Source organism: Polyodon spathula, chromosome 21 (genome assembly GCF_017654505.1).
Source record: "Polyodon spathula isolate WHYD16114869_AA chromosome 21, ASM1765450v1, whole genome shotgun sequence".
In the NCBI taxonomy this organism is placed as follows: Eukaryota; Metazoa; Chordata; class Actinopteri; order Acipenseriformes; family Polyodontidae; genus Polyodon; species Polyodon spathula.
Genome location: NC_054554.1, coordinates 2,281,054 through 2,300,269, shown reverse-complemented (window position 1 = coordinate 2,300,269; position 19,216 = coordinate 2,281,054). Strand labels below are relative to the sequence as shown.

The 19,216-nt window shown below is 42.3% G+C and overlaps 1 protein-coding gene across 3 annotated transcripts; it reads right to left on the bottom strand.

Moving 5' to 3' along the window:
- Positions 1 to 1,496: 1,496 nt before the first annotated feature.
- psme3ip1 (proteasome activator subunit 3 interacting protein 1) lies at positions 1,497 to 18,109 on the bottom strand. Of its 3 annotated transcripts, XM_041221124.1 has the most exons (8): positions 18,036 to 18,109; positions 15,446 to 15,584; positions 5,442 to 5,540; positions 4,564 to 4,685; positions 2,975 to 3,108; positions 2,229 to 2,293; positions 1,923 to 2,060; positions 1,497 to 1,754 (listed from the first exon to the last, which is right to left on the bottom strand). In XM_041221124.1, exons 2-8 carry the CDS (start codon positions 15,570 to 15,572, stop codon positions 1,750 to 1,752), a joined length of 690 nt encoding a protein of 229 aa, XP_041077058.1. In that variant the 5' UTR covers positions 15,573 to 15,584; positions 18,036 to 18,109; the 3' UTR covers positions 1,497 to 1,749. The 3 variants fall into 3 exon arrangements, with proteins under 3 accessions (XP_041077058.1, XP_041077057.1, XP_041077059.1); XM_041221123.1 differs by having other exon boundaries at positions 1,497 to 2,060; XM_041221125.1 differs by lacking the exon at positions 2,975 to 3,108 and having other exon boundaries at positions 1,497 to 2,060; positions 4,571 to 4,685.
- Between the last annotated feature and the right edge of the window lie 1,107 nt (positions 18,110 to 19,216).

The window sequence follows — 19,216 nt, the reverse complement described above, 5'->3', positions numbered from 1 at the left end:
AATGTAATTACTGAAGTTGCCTTGCAAAGATGTCTTTTTAGTGTGTTGGCATTAATGTGCCTAAAGCTGGTTGGCATAGCTAATGGTATTTCAACCCGCTTCTGAATAAGGAATTATGAAGCAGGCGGAGGGGGACACATGTAATCTAAATGTAAAAGAGGCATGACAAAATAACAGTTTTCGATTTATTTTTTAGTTACCAAGCAGACAGACTTTTGAATGTACTGGTCAGCTACAGTAAACCCTTTATTAGTTATTTCACCTGTTTTTGAAGTCTCTTTAAATTAGTGCTGGGACTTAACTGTTGGTCTGTACATATAAATAAAATCACAGAACAGAAATTGCTAAAATAAACTGGTCATACTTTTAAACAGACTTTCTAATCAAAGGAGAAAAACACAGATGCCGTCCTTTTTAAATTCTGTTGTAGAAACATGTATGAAAAACATACATTTCAAGCAATGTCCCGGCATTAATTTAAACCCCAAGTGAAATGACTGCTAGATCACCTGTTCTTTAGAGCAAAGGAGCTACCTTTCAGACTGGCTGCCAGTGGTGGTCCAGCACTCCTAGTGAATGTGTAACCAGTGTCTCTAACATTTTATACAAACACACACCTTCTGTATGCACTCCAACTACGGAGTATGCATGCAACTGGTGTTTGTTACCGAAAGCCATAACTGTAACCGTAGATTTCCTTTCAGTTTCATCATTAAGGCATGATGAAGAGGTTGCAAATTACTTCTAACATTCATGTATGCTAGAGTATTAGGACAGTAGGCAGACAGGACAGCAGGGATAGCTTTTGCTGGAAGCTTCAGTAATACAGCTTTAGTTGCACAAATGTTGCAATTGGAAAAGTAATTGTCTGTTTTAGCTAAAAAGCACCGGCAAAGCTATTAGCTATTGCTCATCGAAACCCTTCAACCACTATCTGTTACTCTGAACAACCTGCAATGATGGCTCTGCCTATCTTTGCTGTGTGCGTCTCATGAACCCCTTGTTATGCATTGTTAAAGGAATAGCAAGCACTTTACACAACACATGTACTCCTTTAAGCATCCACAGAATGGGCTATTTTGGTTCCGTGGCTTTGTTTCACAACCCTGCAGCACAGTGCAGATGGCTAGCTGCTACACCTGGAGACTGAGCACCCCTGCATGTGCTTAACTGCCCCCTCAGAGGAGTCACACGATATTTTAGGCTGCAGCAGTCACTGCTCTGAGACACCCTGGTTTAGTTCAAAAGTTGGCCCTGATTCTGCTTGCTTACTGCTGTAAAAATAAATCTTTCTACAAAGTGGTTCACATTGTCAGTACTGATTGGTTGACCCCTGGTTGCACGGTAATTGTTGTATGGCCTTGTAACAGAATGGCAAAGCAATATTAATGTCAATACAACTTAAGTTTGGACTGAATGAAAAAACAAAAAATGCACTTTTATTTAAACCCAAATAATCTTGTTTCAACACGACTGAAGTAAAGACATAAACAAAATAAATCAAAGTATTTATTTTCAGCTTTCAAAATCGCCACGTAACTTACAGCCATAACGTTTATTTATTTTGTGTATGAAACAAAATCTTGCCGTTCGTGCTCTCTCTATGCACTGTAGAGTTTGAAAAACCCCTCTACCTAAAGAAACCTTGACATTTGTGCTGAACTTTAAGATGTGACATTTGAGAGCCTGGTATGCCTTCCGCTTGGTTGAGTCCACAATGATGTCAAATCTTCAGTTTTCTGCCGTGGGTCAAACTGTATGGATGGAACACACGGGTAATTAGAAACACCACTCTAAGCCCAAGATGCTTGCATCGGCATGACTCGCAGAACACACACACAGGGTCGCTTCGCAGGTCTCTCTGGGTTAACGGTCAGAGTGCAAGACAGAGGAGATGATGCTTCCTGCTGAGATAATGGTACCTTCGCTGTCTGTGCTGGAGTCAGAGTCGCTGCTTCCCGAGTAGGCCCCCAGGCCCGGCAGGATGCCCACACACACCGCCACAGAGGGGCGGTGCACCACAGAGCCAGCGCCTGAGAACCTCCCTGCCGTCTCACTCCCTGAGGACAGACACAGCATCTTGTTAAACAGAACCTGGACCAGGATACCGATGCAGTGCACCACAGAGCCAGCGCCTGAGAACCTCCCCGCCACCTCACTCCCTGAGGACAGACACAGCAGGTCATTAAACACAATTTTGATTTGAGAACTCTATGCCGGTACTTTACCTCGATGGCTGCTGTCCTTGTTTGTTTCTAATTTCTGTTTCTTCACACTGTCTGATGTGTCTGAACTAAAATAAAAAGGACAGGAAATGTGATTAGAAAAAATTTCTAGCACACCAGTGCCAATTAGGGCTGTTTGTTTTGTTTTTCGAATGCAATGGTTTTGTGGCTTTATTACAAGCCGGCGAGTTATAGGAACGCAGAACTGGACCTTTACTAGAAAATAAACACACCCTTTCAAGCTATTAAAGCATACTCTTTCCAGCTCATCTGTCCCCTTACAGTTAACTGACCCTTAGCAGAGAAAGCAACACTGTGCAGTCATCTGTCACAATGAAAACACATCAATCTGCAGCTTGAGGCCGAATACCATCCACTCAAAGAGATTTCCTCCCACAGGAAGAAAGGTGTGTGTGTGTGTGTGTGTGTGTCAGCTCCTGCAAACAAAGACCAAACGAGAAGGAAACCACCAAACCAAACTCCTATCATTAATCGTTGCGAGGCAGAGTTTGTTTTCATCGTACAGTGCAAGGTGAAACACTGTTAACAGCAGCTGCATGGGGAAAGCCAAGTGCTCAGAAAGTCACTCACTCTTCCACCATCAGCTTTTAGTTTGGGTTTAACTTGTCAAAGTTTTCCACGAGTGTGCTGAAGAATCATGTCAGCTCTGAATGCTCCATTCTTCTTTCTGGACCCTCTGCTTCAGAGCTCTAATTTAGAGCCTGCACAGCCTTGTTCACAGAGCTCACCTCCTGCGTTTGACAGCTCCTGCCAGGAGCTTGGCCTGAGAGAATGTGTTCTTGTTCTCCACTGGTTTAATCACCACTTTCTTCTCTGGTTCTTTCCTAGTTTCAGTGTTTGCTGACAGTTTTGAGAGAGTGCTGTGAGATCGGGGGGGGGGGGGGTTAAGGAAACCTGCTTTCGCCAAGACGTCAAAACAGACAGGAAAGCTTCTGGATAACAGGCTTCAAACACAAGCAAGCAGTAGATATTACAGTGCTTAATATTGGGGTGCTGACCCACCTTTTCGCTCTCTAACTGCCCCTATACAAATTATATCAAGGTCGTTTTCAATTCCTAATGAGAGTGCTACACTTGTTGATAATATGCAATCTGCATGGAATGTTACAAATTATCTGAATCACAGTTGAGTTTGCATAAATGGTTGAACTCAGAGGGAGGCACCCAAAAGTTTGTTCCCGCTGTCCACAAGTTAAAAACCAGGGGGCAGGAGGCAGGGGGGTCCTATTTTGTGCAAAGTAGTGTCTTCCTAGTTTTTTTCCTTTCATCAAATTTTTGCTGTTGCACTTAAAACCAGGGCCCTGCAGATCTCAAGGCTGTTTTAATACACATCCAAAGGTTCACCACAAAAATACAGTTTTACTCAACAAACTCTAAATGTGATTATTAACCTATTTGAAATGGTAACGCCGGTGCTTTCTTCAATGTACTTACACACAATAACTTGGGTTACTCCATTTTCAGGCAACACTTTTACCATCATGAAACAGAGGCTTAATAAACAAACCACTGTACTAAGTGATGAGATTAGTTTAGAAAGCTCAAAGATGTATGCAGGGATTACTTCTCACAAGCAGACGAGGAGAATGTAGTGGTTAACCATTATGCAGATTTACAGATGCGGTGAGTGGAGTCCATTGTGAAACACAGACCACACAGGCAACTGGATTAAATGTAATTAAAAAAAGCATGGTATTGTCTATAAAAACAGGATATTTTATGACACCACAGAGCTACTACAGTCAAACCGGCTTACGGAGAGTGGAATTTAAATGATGACAGAGGGGGAAAAAAATGCATTCCACGACGTAGAAGTAATCATTCTGCCGCTAATGTTATCGGTTCCATTTTTTCTTATCCTAATAGCAGGCTGCTAGCTAGCTTCAAAGCTGCTGATGAGTATCTGCGAAAAACACACAGCTCTCAGAACTGCTGCTCATGAAAGCACGCTCCTCTCAAAGGCTGCACCCTGGATTCTAACCCTTCATTAACAGAGGGAATCGTGAGCTGTTTTGGAAGAGCCTGCCTGTAATTCATTAGTGCTCTGTGCTTTCACCCAATCTAGAACAGGCAGAGGTGTGCAACGTTTCACTAAGACCTGTCACAACCCCAGCATGTTTATCAAGCTGAAGCCTTAGACTACATAGCGAACAGCAGCAAGACTGTTAGAAGAAGCAAAGCCGTACGCATACCAAATTAATACAAACAGTGAATACACAGCCATCAAAGCTTCACGCCCATGGCAAAACACCAGCAACAGTGTTGCATTTCATGAGTTGGAGGCATTTGATTTGGTGCTTGGTATTGGAAAGGATATTCTGTACTCATTTAGTTCCTTCAGATCTTCATCCCTCCGCTGCTTCTCTACCAGCATCTGTTGCCTGGAAACCTCATCCAGGAAATTCGTTTCATCCTCGTCCAGACACTTCACCATGTTTTCTGAATGGAGAGATAACAGGGTGGTTAATTTTTTTTTCCTCCTGCTATTACTGCACACAAAGGCCACGCTCAAACAATCAATAGGCTATCTCCTAACTGTCAAAACAAAAGAACTACAGAAGCCTTTGTGTTACAAGTGTATCGTACACGCAAACTGACAAAAAAAAAGAGTCTGTCTTCAGGTTGTCAGTGAATATGTCGTAACATATACATATATATATATATATATATATATATATATATATATATATAAAAAAAAACAAAAAATCCCTGCAGCAATCGGACAAAGAACTGCTTATTTCACTCAATGCAAGCCGTTCACTTGGGGCTGGAAAATGAGTCACACACAGCTTTTTTGACTCATCGCAGCTAATTAGTTTTCACCAAGAAACAGAAGGGCTACACACACATGACGACCACTGAGAGGCACAGTCATAGTTTTATAAAGGAAGGCACAGTCACAAACTGACTACTGGACTACATGACCAGGTCATGTTTATAGACCATTTTAAACAAAGTCAGTATATGAGTTAATATGTTTATTTAATGCAAATAACAGAATTATGAAACTATACCACTTACCCACGTCATGATGTAAAATTAAAAATAATAAAATAATAATAAAATAATGTTATAAAGACAGCATTACAAGATACACTCATCTGATTGTGTGGGTTATGATGAGGAGGTCTCCCTGCATGTTCAATAAAAGGAAGCACTCTGGGTTCATTCTGACACTGCTGCTGCAGCTCTTACTGAATTTGAACTGCTCCTCGTACTCCTGCTGTTTCTTATCCTTCTGCTCCTGCAGCCGGTCAAACAGAGATCGAGGGTCATACACCTCCTCCGGGCATTCTGAAAGAAACACAGCAAGTTAACAAGCGTGAGCCGCACCTTGCCAGCCTGGGTGCATGATGGCACATCCCTGCACTGCAGCTTTCGATCCGGAGCCTGAATACAGCACATTCCTGCACTACAGCTTTCGATCCGGAGTCTGAATACAGCACATTCCTGCACTGCAGCTTTCAATCCGGAGCCTGAATACAGCACATTCCTGCACTGCAGCTTTCGATCCGGAATCTGAATACAGCACATCCCTGCACTGCAGCTTTCAATCCGGAGTCTGAATACAGCACATTCCTGCACTGCAGCTTTCAATCCGGAGCCTGAATACAGCACATCCCTGCACTGCAGCTTTCAATCCGGAGTCTGAATACAGCACATTCCTGCACTGCAGCTTTCAATCCGGAGCCTGAATACAGCACATTCCTGCACTGCAGCTTTCGATCCGGAGTCTGAATACAGCACATCCCTGCACTGCAGCTTTCAATCCAGAGTCTGAATACAGCACATTCCTGCACTGCAGCTTTCAATCCGGAGCCTGAATACAGCACATTCCTGCACTGCAGCTTTCGATCCAGAGTCTGAATACAGCACATTCCTGCACTGCAGCTTTCAATCCGGAGTCTGAATACAGCACATTCCTGCACTGCAGCTTTCAATCCGGAGCCTGAATACAGCACATCCCTGCACTGCAGCTTTCAATCCGGAGCCTGAATACAGCACATCCCTGCTCTCTCACTCCAGTCTGAATACAGCACATCCCTGCTCTCTCACTCCAGTCTGAATAGAGCACATCCCTGCTCTCTCACTCCAGTCTGAATACAGCACATCCCTGCTCTCTCACTCCAGTCTGAATACAGCACATCCCTGCTCTCTCACTCCAGTCTGAATAGAGCACATCCCTGCTCTCTCACTCCAGTCTGAATAGAGCACATCCCTGCTATCTCACTCCAGTCTGAATACAGCACATTCTGCTCTCTCACTCCAGTCTGAATACAGCACATCCCTGCTCTCTCACTCCAGTCTGAATACAGCACATCCCTGCTCTCTCACACCAGAGTCTGAATACAGCACATTCTGCTCTCTCACTCCAGTCTGAATACAGCACATCCCGGCTCTCTCACTCCAGTCTGAATACAGCACATCCCTGCACTGCAGCTTTCAATCCGGAGTCTGAATAGAGCACATCCCTGCTCTCTCACTCCAGTCTGAATAGAGCACATCCCTGCTCTCTCACTCCAGTCTGAATAGAGCACATCCCTGCTCTCTCACTCCAGTCTGAATACAGCACATCCCTGCTCTCTCACTCCAGTCTGAATACAGCACATCCCTGCTCTCTCACTCCAGTCTGAATACAGCACATCCCTGCTCTCTCACTCCAGTCTGAATACAGCACATCCCTGCTCTCTCACTCCAGTCTGAATACAGCACATCCCTGCACTGCAGCTTTCAATCCGGAGTCTGAATACAGCACATCCTGCTCTCTCACACCAGAGTCTGAATACAGCACATCCCTGCTCTCTCACTCCAGTCTGAATACAGCACATCCCTGCTCTCTCACTCCAGTCTGAATACAGCACATCCTGCTCTCTCACACCACAGTCATGATACCCAAAGTGCACAGAGCCAGTTCAGAATGCAAAACTGCACTCACTCGCAAACTGAAAACATTAGTGTAATGAGCGCATCTGAAAAAGGTAACTGCTGTTGAAAGGTGGTATTGCGAGTGCGTGAGGGACTGGCATTGCTTATTCATTTTCCAAGGTGTCACCGACTGGGAAAGAAATCGTCACACTGGCCGCCAGTCACCGTGGGCTCTGCTCTGAAGTGATCGACCTGCAAGTGGCTTTGTAACTGGGCAGTGTACCTGGCCAGTCCGTCCACCATGCAGGTTTACTGCACAACAGATTCAGCTGCTATTGTTCCATAAACTGGAAACAATGCAAAGGAGGAATAAAATCAATAAGGCCCTAAGAGAATGCTGCTGGAGACTGTCTGCTAAGAACAAACCCCCAGGGCTGAGTCAAGTCTCTCCTTCAGGGTATCTCTGACTCATGAAAGTAAAAATAGTTTGTCTATCCAAGAGAACTCACCTGGAGGCATTATTTCCAAGCCTAGCTGAAAATATCCACACACACACACACATACACAAAATGAAAAAGTTTATCTTTATCTGATGCTGTTTTTCATATAGTGGCAATGTGTTTTGGGAGTGCTGCACAGAAGAACAATCGCATATAGAAAACAGTCAATTAGTGAAGGGCCCTTCCACAGTACATGTGCATATACAATATTTCAGTTTGTCTACCTGGCTAGGCCAGGTATATGGATGATGTATTTTTACAATTAATTTAAAACAGCAGTTATTCACAGCTACAGTGCGCTCCGAGTTTGTGCATACAGCAGCAAGTGGCATAGCAACACACTCCTTGTCTTGGGAATATATGAAAGCAAGATCGTTTCTCTGCTTGTCCTTGAAATATGAATCCCGTTTGCAGCCCCTGTTCATTCGTTTTGTTTCCATACTGTGAGATTCATTTTTTTCTAGTCTATTAATAGCATCTCTTTCTTACTCCCCAACAAAAAGTTTTGTAAATCGGCCGAGCTTTCAGCTTCTGCCTTCCACAGGTACAACACAAAAGGAGAAGAAAACAAACTGTGAGTTGTGGCCTCTAACTAAGAGGATTTATATGCCAGTTTGTTTGTCTCCTCAGTCTTGGTTTTAAGTATTTACAATCTGTAGCACTGACACAATGAAATATATCTGCACAGTACTTTTAACTGGCAGACCACAGCTAGATCTGAAACCTGACAGGCGGACCCAGGAAAGCCGAACCCCACGAGTTTACTGATCTACTTCTTTTTATTACGCAGGACAGGAGATACGTTTAGTAAGACACTGTTCCCTGCTGTGCTCACAGATGTTTTTGACCATACATGTAGCTCGGTCTGCATGCAATCCTTTGCAGAGAAGATCTCAGCCGATGATGTTACAGAGGCTCCGAGTACCTCTTTGAACAGTACGGTGTCATCTTGACTACCATGTCACAGTCACTCTCAACAAGACTGGCTTTTCAATCCACACTGACACAGAACAACAACTGGCAGAGACCTTTCATCATTCACATCTTTACCACTTACCATTCTGCACTCTTGAGTACAATCCATTTATGAAAATCTAAATTTGTAGAGCGTGGAGAAGTAGCAGTTGGCATATGGGAAACACCAGTGTGTGCACATTATAACTCAAATGTCCCTCCAGCACAGCAATCAATTTCAGGGTCTAAACATGTTGGTATACACTGCTGTTTACCGTGCCTTTCCATTTGATAATGCAATAGGTTTTTGGTTTTTAAATCACTTTCTTTGTGCATTGCAGATTACATTCCCAATCAATACCATCATTTAATATTGGCTGATACACTAAAATATTTAAAATGAAATACATTTGATACAGAAAATGATTTTCTTTCTGACATAAGTTTCTACTTATGTCATCCAAAATAACTGAGTGCAGAAAATTATTTATATCAGAAATGCTTGTTTGTGGAGTGCTAGCAGCATTTTCAAATTACTTTTGTCAAAAACATAACCCTCTATAACTTCAAGGCTTACAGTTTGATGGGTGGGGAAGTTTAGAGAGAGAGACAGAAACATTTCATCTTGTTGCTTGCACAGGATGCAATCATGATTACATAACGCTCCTGCCACTTAATCAGAATTATATGCAGCAGGATACAAGCTAAACTGTTCTGTACACAGAACAAATAAAGGATTCCATGAATTTGAGGCAAGCATAGCACAGAGACCTACATTATTCAATTTGTCCTTCATCATAACACTAAACACAAGTCACCCTATGGTATTTTTTTAATTAAATGTAACTTCATAGCGAGTATCTATTAGTGCGGGGACTGTAAGGAGCAACGAAGCCTTTGCTAGCTTATTACCATATTCGAAGGCCAGAGTACAGAAAGGGCCTCATGGTGTTTTAGTTGATACATATTGACCAACGTCTTTTCAGCTGACAGAAGACGAGCAGTCAGGGGGGCTGAACAAAGAGAAAAGGTGGAGGGGAGGGGGGGGGGGCTAACCTGCTGAGGCAGACAGACAGACACAAGTGGAGGCCTGCAGAGAGCTACAAGACATTGAAATTGATGGATCTAAACATCCCCACTGTTTGAAATACGGGCTCTTTGTGTGTCAAGGTTATGAAAATCAAGCACTTAACCGTGTGCATGCGAGTATCTGTAGTGTGTTTTTATATGTGTAAGCATATAGGAAACACCAGGGACGATCTGATCTCAATGAACTGCCCGACTACAGTATTTACATCAACTGAATTGACCCCCTTATCCTTAGTAAATACATCAATCCTACCACAATCAAACAAAAAGACTGCAAAGTGCATTGAATAACACTACAGTATACTGTCGTCCCTCGCTATAATGCAGTACAGTAATCCGTCACATATCCACCCTAACCGTTTACCCGCTACGATCCAGCTCTTCAGCAACATCACCCACATGTACAGCGCTAATCCAAAGGGGCTAGAAGAAAGAGAAAGCGAGTTGGGCTTTTTGCTGCTGTGTAAATGACCTGACATTAATGGAAGTGTATACAACACTGTGGCAGAGCAGGAGCCCTGTGCATGAAAAGTTTTTTTTTGTTTTTTTTGTGTGTAAATGTATATTGTAAACAGTGTGTATTTACTGTAATTAATTAATGAAGTACCTGACGCTCCTTGGAGAGCCTGTCTGCTGTGTGTGATTTCCAGGTGTGGAATCTAACCAGCAGGCAGGTGTGTTCCAGCGGGATGTCAGGTATAAAAGGTTCAATTTATTCACCTCGGGGCTGCTGCTAAGCCAAAGCCAACTGGGCTAAAGAAGTTGAAATTCGCATGTGTGTGTGAGAGTGCAAGTGAGTGAGAACCAGAACCAGGCGAGTAAACAAGTCGAAACCGCGGACAGCCAGGCCAATAGAACAGAGAACATTAGTTCAGATTGTAGATCCCACCAAAGTTTCCGTGCACTGTGTTGTATGTGCTCCGTGTGCGGTCACTGCTGGTAGTGTCACGCTGAGCTGTTCAATGTGTTGATATGTAAATAAATCCTGTTCACCTGCAGGGGGCGTATCAACTTCCAACCTCCGACTCGATGCCTGTCACTCAGCAGCGAATGCACACACCCACACGGCAGACGGCTGCCCTGTCACAAGCATTAATACCCTGTATCTTTTTAAACAAGGGATTAGAGGAGCTCCCTAATAAAAGCTGAATCTCAAAACAAGAACTGTGTGAATATAGTAATTGTTACAGCTGTGTATAATGGGATTTAAAACAGGATTCATTTATCCGCCTTTTTACATATCCACCCTTACTCTGGTCCACCGCAGTCGGATAAACGGACACAGACTGCTGCAGTTGGGAGACATGGTCTGCTTAGTAGTACCCTTACAAAAGTTTACTATATTAAATCTACATAGTAATTTTACAGTATTTTGCATATGCCTTATCCTTACAGCACCTCTTTGGGCTTTACAATGCTTACCTATGCTTTACCACGCTTTTAATATGGTGAACTGTTAGAAGGGTTATTACATTTGTAGCTGAAATTTGATGTCATTTTCTATTCTAAAACTAAATCAATACATGAAAAAAAGAAATCCAGATAATTGACTAAGCTGCCGTAGTGGACTTGTGGAAGGAGCATTCGTCTCCAAAGATTCTCACAATTTCAAGCATCAGATGGAAAATAATTTGAAATATAGAAAAGATGACAGCGAAATGAAAAGCCATCCACGGGATAAAGGAAGGTGAGTAGCAGAGTAATTACACGTTACTTATTGAATGCCAGCAGCTCACAGTGCTTTTAAAACGTTAATTGAGGACTTGGTTTTACAATTTTATTGTCTGGAGACTATAATAAAGATACTGCCCTTATTATGATCAGCCTGCATTAAAAGCAATGATAGTTTTATAGGAGTATTCTGCTGTAGATCATTTGTAATTGTAACCCGCATGGTTTTCAAATAGTATTTAAAGAGATGCCAGTGTTGAAATTAACTGCTTCACATTTGCAAAATGTGATCGGTATGAAATAAATCAATTCCTAATCCCAACGCCAATTCCCATTCCCTTTTAATCAATTCCAATTCCTTCAAAGGAATAGAGAGGGAGTGGGAATTGAGAACTGTTTTTTAATAAGGAATTGGAATTGAAAAATAAGGTATTTACAGCATCCTACTGCTGTGAATAATAGCAGGAGCAAACTGTGTAATCTCACAGGGACATAGAGGGAAGCATAACTGGAGAAAGTAAACAAACGTGACTGTCAACAAAGGTTGTTCTTAGATATATCTATATATCAACAAGATATATATAGATATATATATATATGTGCATATATATATATTATATAGATATAAGCAGTGTGCACAGAAGTCTAAACTATGGGAGAATGTAACATATCATAATTTGGTAGTTGGGAGTCCATGCTTCACGTGTTCTGCCTGTGAAATGTCATTAGAGGGCAATGGGAGCGCATTCCAGGTAACTGTTTAAATGCGATTAAATGTTTTTCAGATTTAAAATGAAAGTGGCCTTGTCTGAAGAACCCTCTCCATATTTCGCCCCAGATTAGACATGCAGTCTTCTGTTAGATAAGACATGCACAAGTTCTTTAAATCTTATGCACGAAACGTGCTTGTGGTGTTCTGGAGCCAGGAAGGAATTGAGTGGGGGAGCAGTGTGCCAGACACATGCTGTTAAATAATCAGCAGACAGTTCAGTACAGAGAGCGAACTGACAAAATAAACACTAATGGCATTTGACGACATCTGGTTTAAAAAATAATTATGCAGAACCATACATTACTGTGTCGACTAAGTACATCTGACCTCTGACAGTCTGATGAGAAAATGTTATACTTCAATCAGAAAGAGCTAGGGCCCGGTATGGCACCCTGGGGGTGCTCAGTGGCTAATTACATAATGTACCATCTACTCTTAACTACCTACTTCCTTCTGTGTTCCACAAGCTGGAACATTGAGCTACACAGTATATAGACACACATTTAATGGATGCAGACTGGAGTGGGTCAGTGCTCAGCATTTCCAGTCTGGAGTGGGTCAGTGCTCAGCATTTCCAGTCTGGAGTGGGGCAGTGCTCAGCATTTCCAGTCTGGAGTGGGGCAGTGCTCAGCATTTCCAGTCTGGAGTGGGGCAGTGCTCAGCATTTCCAGTCTGGAGTGGGTCAGTGCTCAGCATTTCCAGTCTGGAGTGGGGCAATGCTCAGCATTTCCTACGCAAACATTATTTTAAACAGTGGTATTCCCAAGTGGTGCACAAACAAAAGAACCAGGACGTGAAGCCTGAACTTCTCAAGCCTTGCAAGGTCTAATTGCCTTTACTGAGTCATTGAGGTTTCTTTCTGTGTACTCCTTACACTCCTGGAAAAACAGATCAACATCAAAATCAGGCTCTTTCACTGCAGTTCATCCGTACCACACACATTTTGGTCAGATGCTTTCCTCCCCACTTGATTTCGATATCTGATCACAAATTCTGATTTTTTTGTAGATAATTAAAGATCCCTGCAACGTGCAATCTGAGATTTCTGATTTAACCATCCTTTATGGATGCAGGAACAACATCTGTATAAAATGGTGATGCCCTTTAAGGGATCTTTTAGTTTAAAAGGGTCTGTGTGCGCATGCATGGGGTCCTGAGACGCAATCACATTCACAACAGGCACTATGCAATGCACAGCCTCTATTTATATCAAGACAATGTCAATCCTCTTCACTTGAGGAGCAAGCAATTTTTTTCTGACACCATCAATGACGTGAAACATTTTTGAGAGCATGAATTGCAGTAAATTGAACTGAGTGCAAATCTTTGCCGTGGAATTATGTCATGCAGTTTTAATAAAGCGCACTCTGTAATTACAAGGCTGTTGGTTTATTTACTTTTGTGTACATTCATAGATAGATAGAAATCAAACTAATGGATCTGGGTAGCTCTGGCAGCCATATAAAAACTGCACAGTAAGCTTGCAACACCTTGTTTAAAATCCTGGGTATGCATGAACTCCACCTGGAGTGCAGGATGCACCCTATAGCTTGGAGTTTCCAGGGGGTGGCGCACAATTGGCCAAGCACTGCCCGTCTGCAGGCCTGCCTGTGTACATTCAGAACGGCACGGTCCTCCGATGCTGTAGTTCCATATTGGCTTCGCGGCAGGCTTGCAGTGCGAAAAAAAGTATGTCACACCATTTAGTGTAAACAGTACAATACAGTCTATGCCTTAATAGCAGTCTTTTCAGTGGCCCCTGGTACTCTCACTGCCTTGTCAGTGCTTGGCAACAGCCCACTGGTGCATTAGTAAATTAGCTTGCTGTTCCACAGCTGGCATACCTGCTGCACGGAGGAGCTTTTAAAAGCAAGTACACTGCGGATTCTGGTATTGCTTCCTGTAATGCCTTCTAACCAGTGCTGGGACAAATATCTGAATATCCGAACAAATATTTTTTTACATATATTCTAAGGCAAAAAAAAATGTCCATCAGAAATTATTTTATCTGTGTGAGTTTTTATATATAGTGTCGCGGAGGCCGGCAGCGGGATTTACTCTGCTCGAGCCGCTGCTCGCTCTCCCTTGCTTGTCACCTGCTTGCCACTGTCACTTCTGCTGTGAGTGGGGGGCGTGTCCTGTCATCGCCCTAGTGGCAGGAGTGGAGCAGTGGGGGGCATTCTGCTGAGCGCCCGGATTGTCAGCTAAGCTCAGCCCCGCACGCTGGTGAGTGTTGCTGTTCACTCTATTTGCTAAATAAGAGCTCTCTATTTTGCAAGATAAAAGCTGTACGCTTGGATTTTTATTGTCGCAACAATATACAATGTCTTGTAAACGTTAACACATCTGCAGTGTTTGTAACCATTTTACTGTGCACACACTGCAGAAGTCAGAGTGCATCTACGAACTGTAAGATATGAATGTACTGTATGTGAGTCATAATAATCTTATGCAAATCTAACTACTGTAGATGTGTGTGGAATAGCACAGCTTCCCGCTAGGAGAATGTTATAGACGGTAAGATCAACAGTCTTATCTTAGTTGGGAAATCTTTAAATCAATAAATGAACAGCATAGTGGTTTGATATTACTCTAGAGGGCATGTGAAAGTGTGACAAACCTCAGAAGGTTAATCTACTTTTGAAAACCCAGCGAACGGACTTTCAAGCCCCTCAGAGCTGTGCACACAGCCCTAATAAAAAACGTGTGTGCTGTTAGAAATCTAGAATGGGTAATGTCAATGAAATCATGCAGATCATCATAATGCTCAGTGCAGATCTAGATTGAGTCGCCAAGTTTGGTTCACTGCTCCCCAGCTATAACAGGCAATGTGCAAATCAACTCTGAAGCTACAGTATGTCACTCCACAAAGAATAATTCCCGATGACAGCATGAATGCATCAATAACTACTGCCGTAGACTGATAGAGCACATTATGCCAATGCTGCTACTGTATAACTGCAGAAATACTCTCTCTCTCTCTCTCTCTCTATATATATATATATATAATAATCATCTAAAAGCAATCCAAGTGTTCTACCACATGGAAGCCAGTTAGAGAAATGAATACAATTCAGGATTGGAGCTATTATAAAGATGGCAAATGTTACAAAGAAAGGTAAGTGAAGGTAAAAATAAAATGTCATTTTTATCTTTGTATATCCTTTACAGTGCATTTACTGGTATATCAGTCCTTTGATAAGGACTTAGTCACTAATTACGGCAGCACTGTAGTTTAAAACACATGCACACCATGCCTCTGGTAGGTATGAACAGGGTCATAACGAGGGGGCTCTATTCTTATTGAGTCCCCTGGCCCTGTAGTAGTTTAAAAAGCATTCCCTTACCTTCTGGGTCCTCGGGTTTACGAACTTTCTCCCATTCCTCTTGTCTTTTCTTGCGTTTTTCCTCTATTTCAGTTTCCGACTCAAACTTCCGGTTCACGAAAACGTTCTCATGCCCCGCTCCAGCCATAATACAAAGCACCTGGAAATAAACATGCAGCTTAGCTATGAGGGAAACAACTAGAGCTCATCTGTTTGAAAGCTCTTTCTAGATTTACCGTAGCGCTGTGTAGAGCTACTCCAGCTTCCCCTCGAAACTCCACCAATGCACCTAAGTAGCCCTCCAAACAGGCCATCAGTTATTCATTCCAATATCTCCAATGTAAACATTGACTTATTATATACCCAACTCTGTGGCAGTTTCAACCCAAGCCCGCCATTGTTTCACCAACCAATTTAGTTTGTCAGTTGACAAGGAGTCCCTCAAGGCAACTCGAAATGGAAAAGCGACATCTAAATAGACATGGAAACAACAGACAAATTTTCGAAATTGTGGAGTAATAATATAATAATACCCAATGTGCTGCAAATCGCTGGCAGACCACTCTAGCTGCCAATGTGCTTCATGCAATCAGTTTGGTCATTTGGACTTGCAAACAGATTTGCAGAGGCAGCTTTTAACAGGAATTGAGTTCCTAAATCTTCCTAAATTTGCTGCATCATTTAATAAATGTTACAATAAGGGTCAAGTTAATCTAACAGGTAGAGAAAGGTAAGAGTCATGGTTTTACCCGATTTATTAATCCAGGGATTTTTTACAAAGTCATCTGTCAAAACACAGGTCCAGGTGTAAACTGAACAGTTTAGATTTTCTGTAGTTTGTACAGTACAGCTGAGTTTACCTACAAATAGGCATCATGTGTATGCAAGAAAATCTTTCTATAGGGAAAAGGAATTAACTAGTAGAAGCCTGTGTTATAATTCCATTACAAAAGCATTATATTGTTGCACTGTTCAGGAAGTATCTCCAGTATAGTTACGTCTCAATGATAATACCTGCAGTATAACCTTAGTCAGTTACAACTGTGTAACACCACCCAAAATCACCATGTATAGTCTTTTATTTTCACTAGCGTTCAATTGGTCTAGCTAGTTCTAACATTATATGTATATAATCTCCTTTATCTATTACACATCTAATGTATTCTGAACTTGTTGACATGACAACACGCTCTTCCATTACTAGTGTCTGGTGGCCCTCTGCAGGTAGAGATAGGAATATCACCATTATCCTTCCATCTAATCCAGTGGCTCCCAACCCTGGTCCTGGGGACCCCGTCAGGTTGGTTTTTATTCCAACTGAGCTCTCAATTACTTAACTAAACCCTTAATTTAGCTGATCATTTGCTTAATTAGACCTTTTCAAGTGTTTTCAGTCTTAAACTGTTGCAGATTTCAAGTTAGCTATAACATTTTATAAATAACTTGAACTCTACAACTGTTTAAAAGCAGAAAACAAGTAACAAGATCTAATCAAGCAAACTAGTAGTTCAATTAAGGGTCTAGTTATCTTACAGTTCGCAGTCTCCTGCCCTTGTCAGCCCCTTGAACAGCCCTCCTGCCCTGGGTCAGCCCTCCCATCCCTGGTGAGCCCTCTGAACAGCCCTCCTGCCCCGGGTCAGCCCTCCTATCCCTGGTGAGCCCTCTGAACAGCCCTCCTGCCCCGGGTCAGCCCTCTGAACAGCCCTCCTGGCCCAGGTCTACCTGTTCCTTTTTTTTCTTCTTTTGTCACTTTCCAAGATAAACATTTACAACTCAAAACACATGTTGCCAATGTTAATAGATACAGGGCCATCATTCCAACCCAAATGACTTCTTGTATCATCCACCTCATACACTCAGGTTGTTTTGCGTATGGGAGTATTTTTAGGTGTTTTAGGAAGAACCTGAAACCTCTCACTGTTAATCTGTGTTCTTTAACGGTTGGGTTAACAGGCACTGAAGAGATGTCATGCTTCAGAGGTCAGATCTTTTAAAAACATTCAGGACACCTTTGTGAAACTCGTTAAACCTTGAATTCTCAAATCACCTGTAAAAGTCACTTTCATTCCAATGAGTACAGGCTGCCCAAGAAAGGCAAACCGCCTCTGACTAACCATGATGCTCTAGCCTCGCTAACTGCGCAAGGTTTTTGGTGCCCACTAATTAACCTGAAAAGCAAGGAAAACGTCAGACAACCAAAGAGTGCCCAACACGCTTGGTTCGTCTGATAATAGATAGGCAAGTCTGGATGTTGTTCGGGTCTAGGTGTGTACAACGTATATGTGTGTCTGACACATGACTAAGTGAAACAGTGACCTTTAATTTTACTCTACATCAATTTTTCCCTTTACGCACATTTAATAAAATACCAACGGGAAAGAACCAACGTTTACAACAGACGGGATTTTCAAACAGGCTAATTTAACTGGTGAACGAAAATATAAAAATGGCAACTGTGTAAATGTGTATTTCATTATAAAAACAGCCTGAACAGTAAAACAATTAACACTTAATACGAATCACCATATTAACTTTGCCACGTAACAATTTGAAGAAAAGCAATCAATTTAAACCTCAAACATTAACGTGCAGAACCATATATTAGGTTTACCTAGAGAAGCCAGCTTCGTGTTGCACAGAAGACATTCCCTGAATCACGAGGAGGCGATACAACATGGGTTCCGGCTAGGTAGTTCTTTGGCGTACAGATGACACTATAATTGCTCAGATCGTAGCGGTGTAGGATCACAGTAGTTCTGCTGACTATAATTTGCTTATAATTCAAGATTGTTTTATGCAAGACAACGGTTATGGAATTCAACATGTGTTCTTAAAATGATCTGAAACACTTTTTCCCTACTTCCCTAATATATGTTTTCAGCAGCAGTGCAATTAAATGTTTGTGATTGGTGCCACTTAAACCCAAGAAAATGAATATCCACTACGTCTTTAAATTCTGTTGTAACCGCCGCGTGTATTCCTTCTCAGACATTACCAGCAGCAAGTCACAGTATTATACTGTGTGCGCATTCCGGACAGAGAATTAAGTTCTCCGGGGCTGTAGTGGGTTCTGGGAGATGTAGTGCCACCAATCCTACCGCATGTACTATTATAAACTGTATGCAACTTTACACTTTCGTTTATTTTGTATTTGACTTGATCCTCAGCTGTAGCAAAAGTAGCAGGAATAATGCCTTGAGCACTGTAACCTCAGCTGCTGTTACGCTGTGAGCAAAACCCCAGTTCCCATGTCATGCATCGCTGTTCCTAGTTTAAGGGGAACAGATGTATGGCAGGGATTGAACTGGCATTCCAAACGGCACAGAAGACTGTCTTGAGGAAAGAGTGACTCATTATTCCCTGCCCGTGCCTTCGCCTGCAGTCTTGTGCCTCGGAGAGGCAGCTGCAAGACCTGGGGGCCGCTAATGGGAAGGGAACCAGGATATAGCCCCCTTGTGACCTATTAATACTGTAGCCCTTGAGGAACGTTTTCCCTTCATCATCCAGGAATTACAGGGCCCCTTCACAGCAGGTGGAACAAAAAGAACCAGAATTACAATTGCATTAAAAAAGCATAAACCATGGGCTTCATTCCAACTGAGCTCTCTTAACTAGACCCTTAATTGAACTAATAATTTAACTAATAGAATCACGCATGTTCTATTGACAGCCATGTCGGATATTACACTACTGCCTTTTTTTAAATTGACACCAGAGTTCCTAACAGTAAACCGTGTTTAATATGCACATCGCTGTAAGGGCTTCACCGGGTAAGGGCTGACGGGGTGTTAT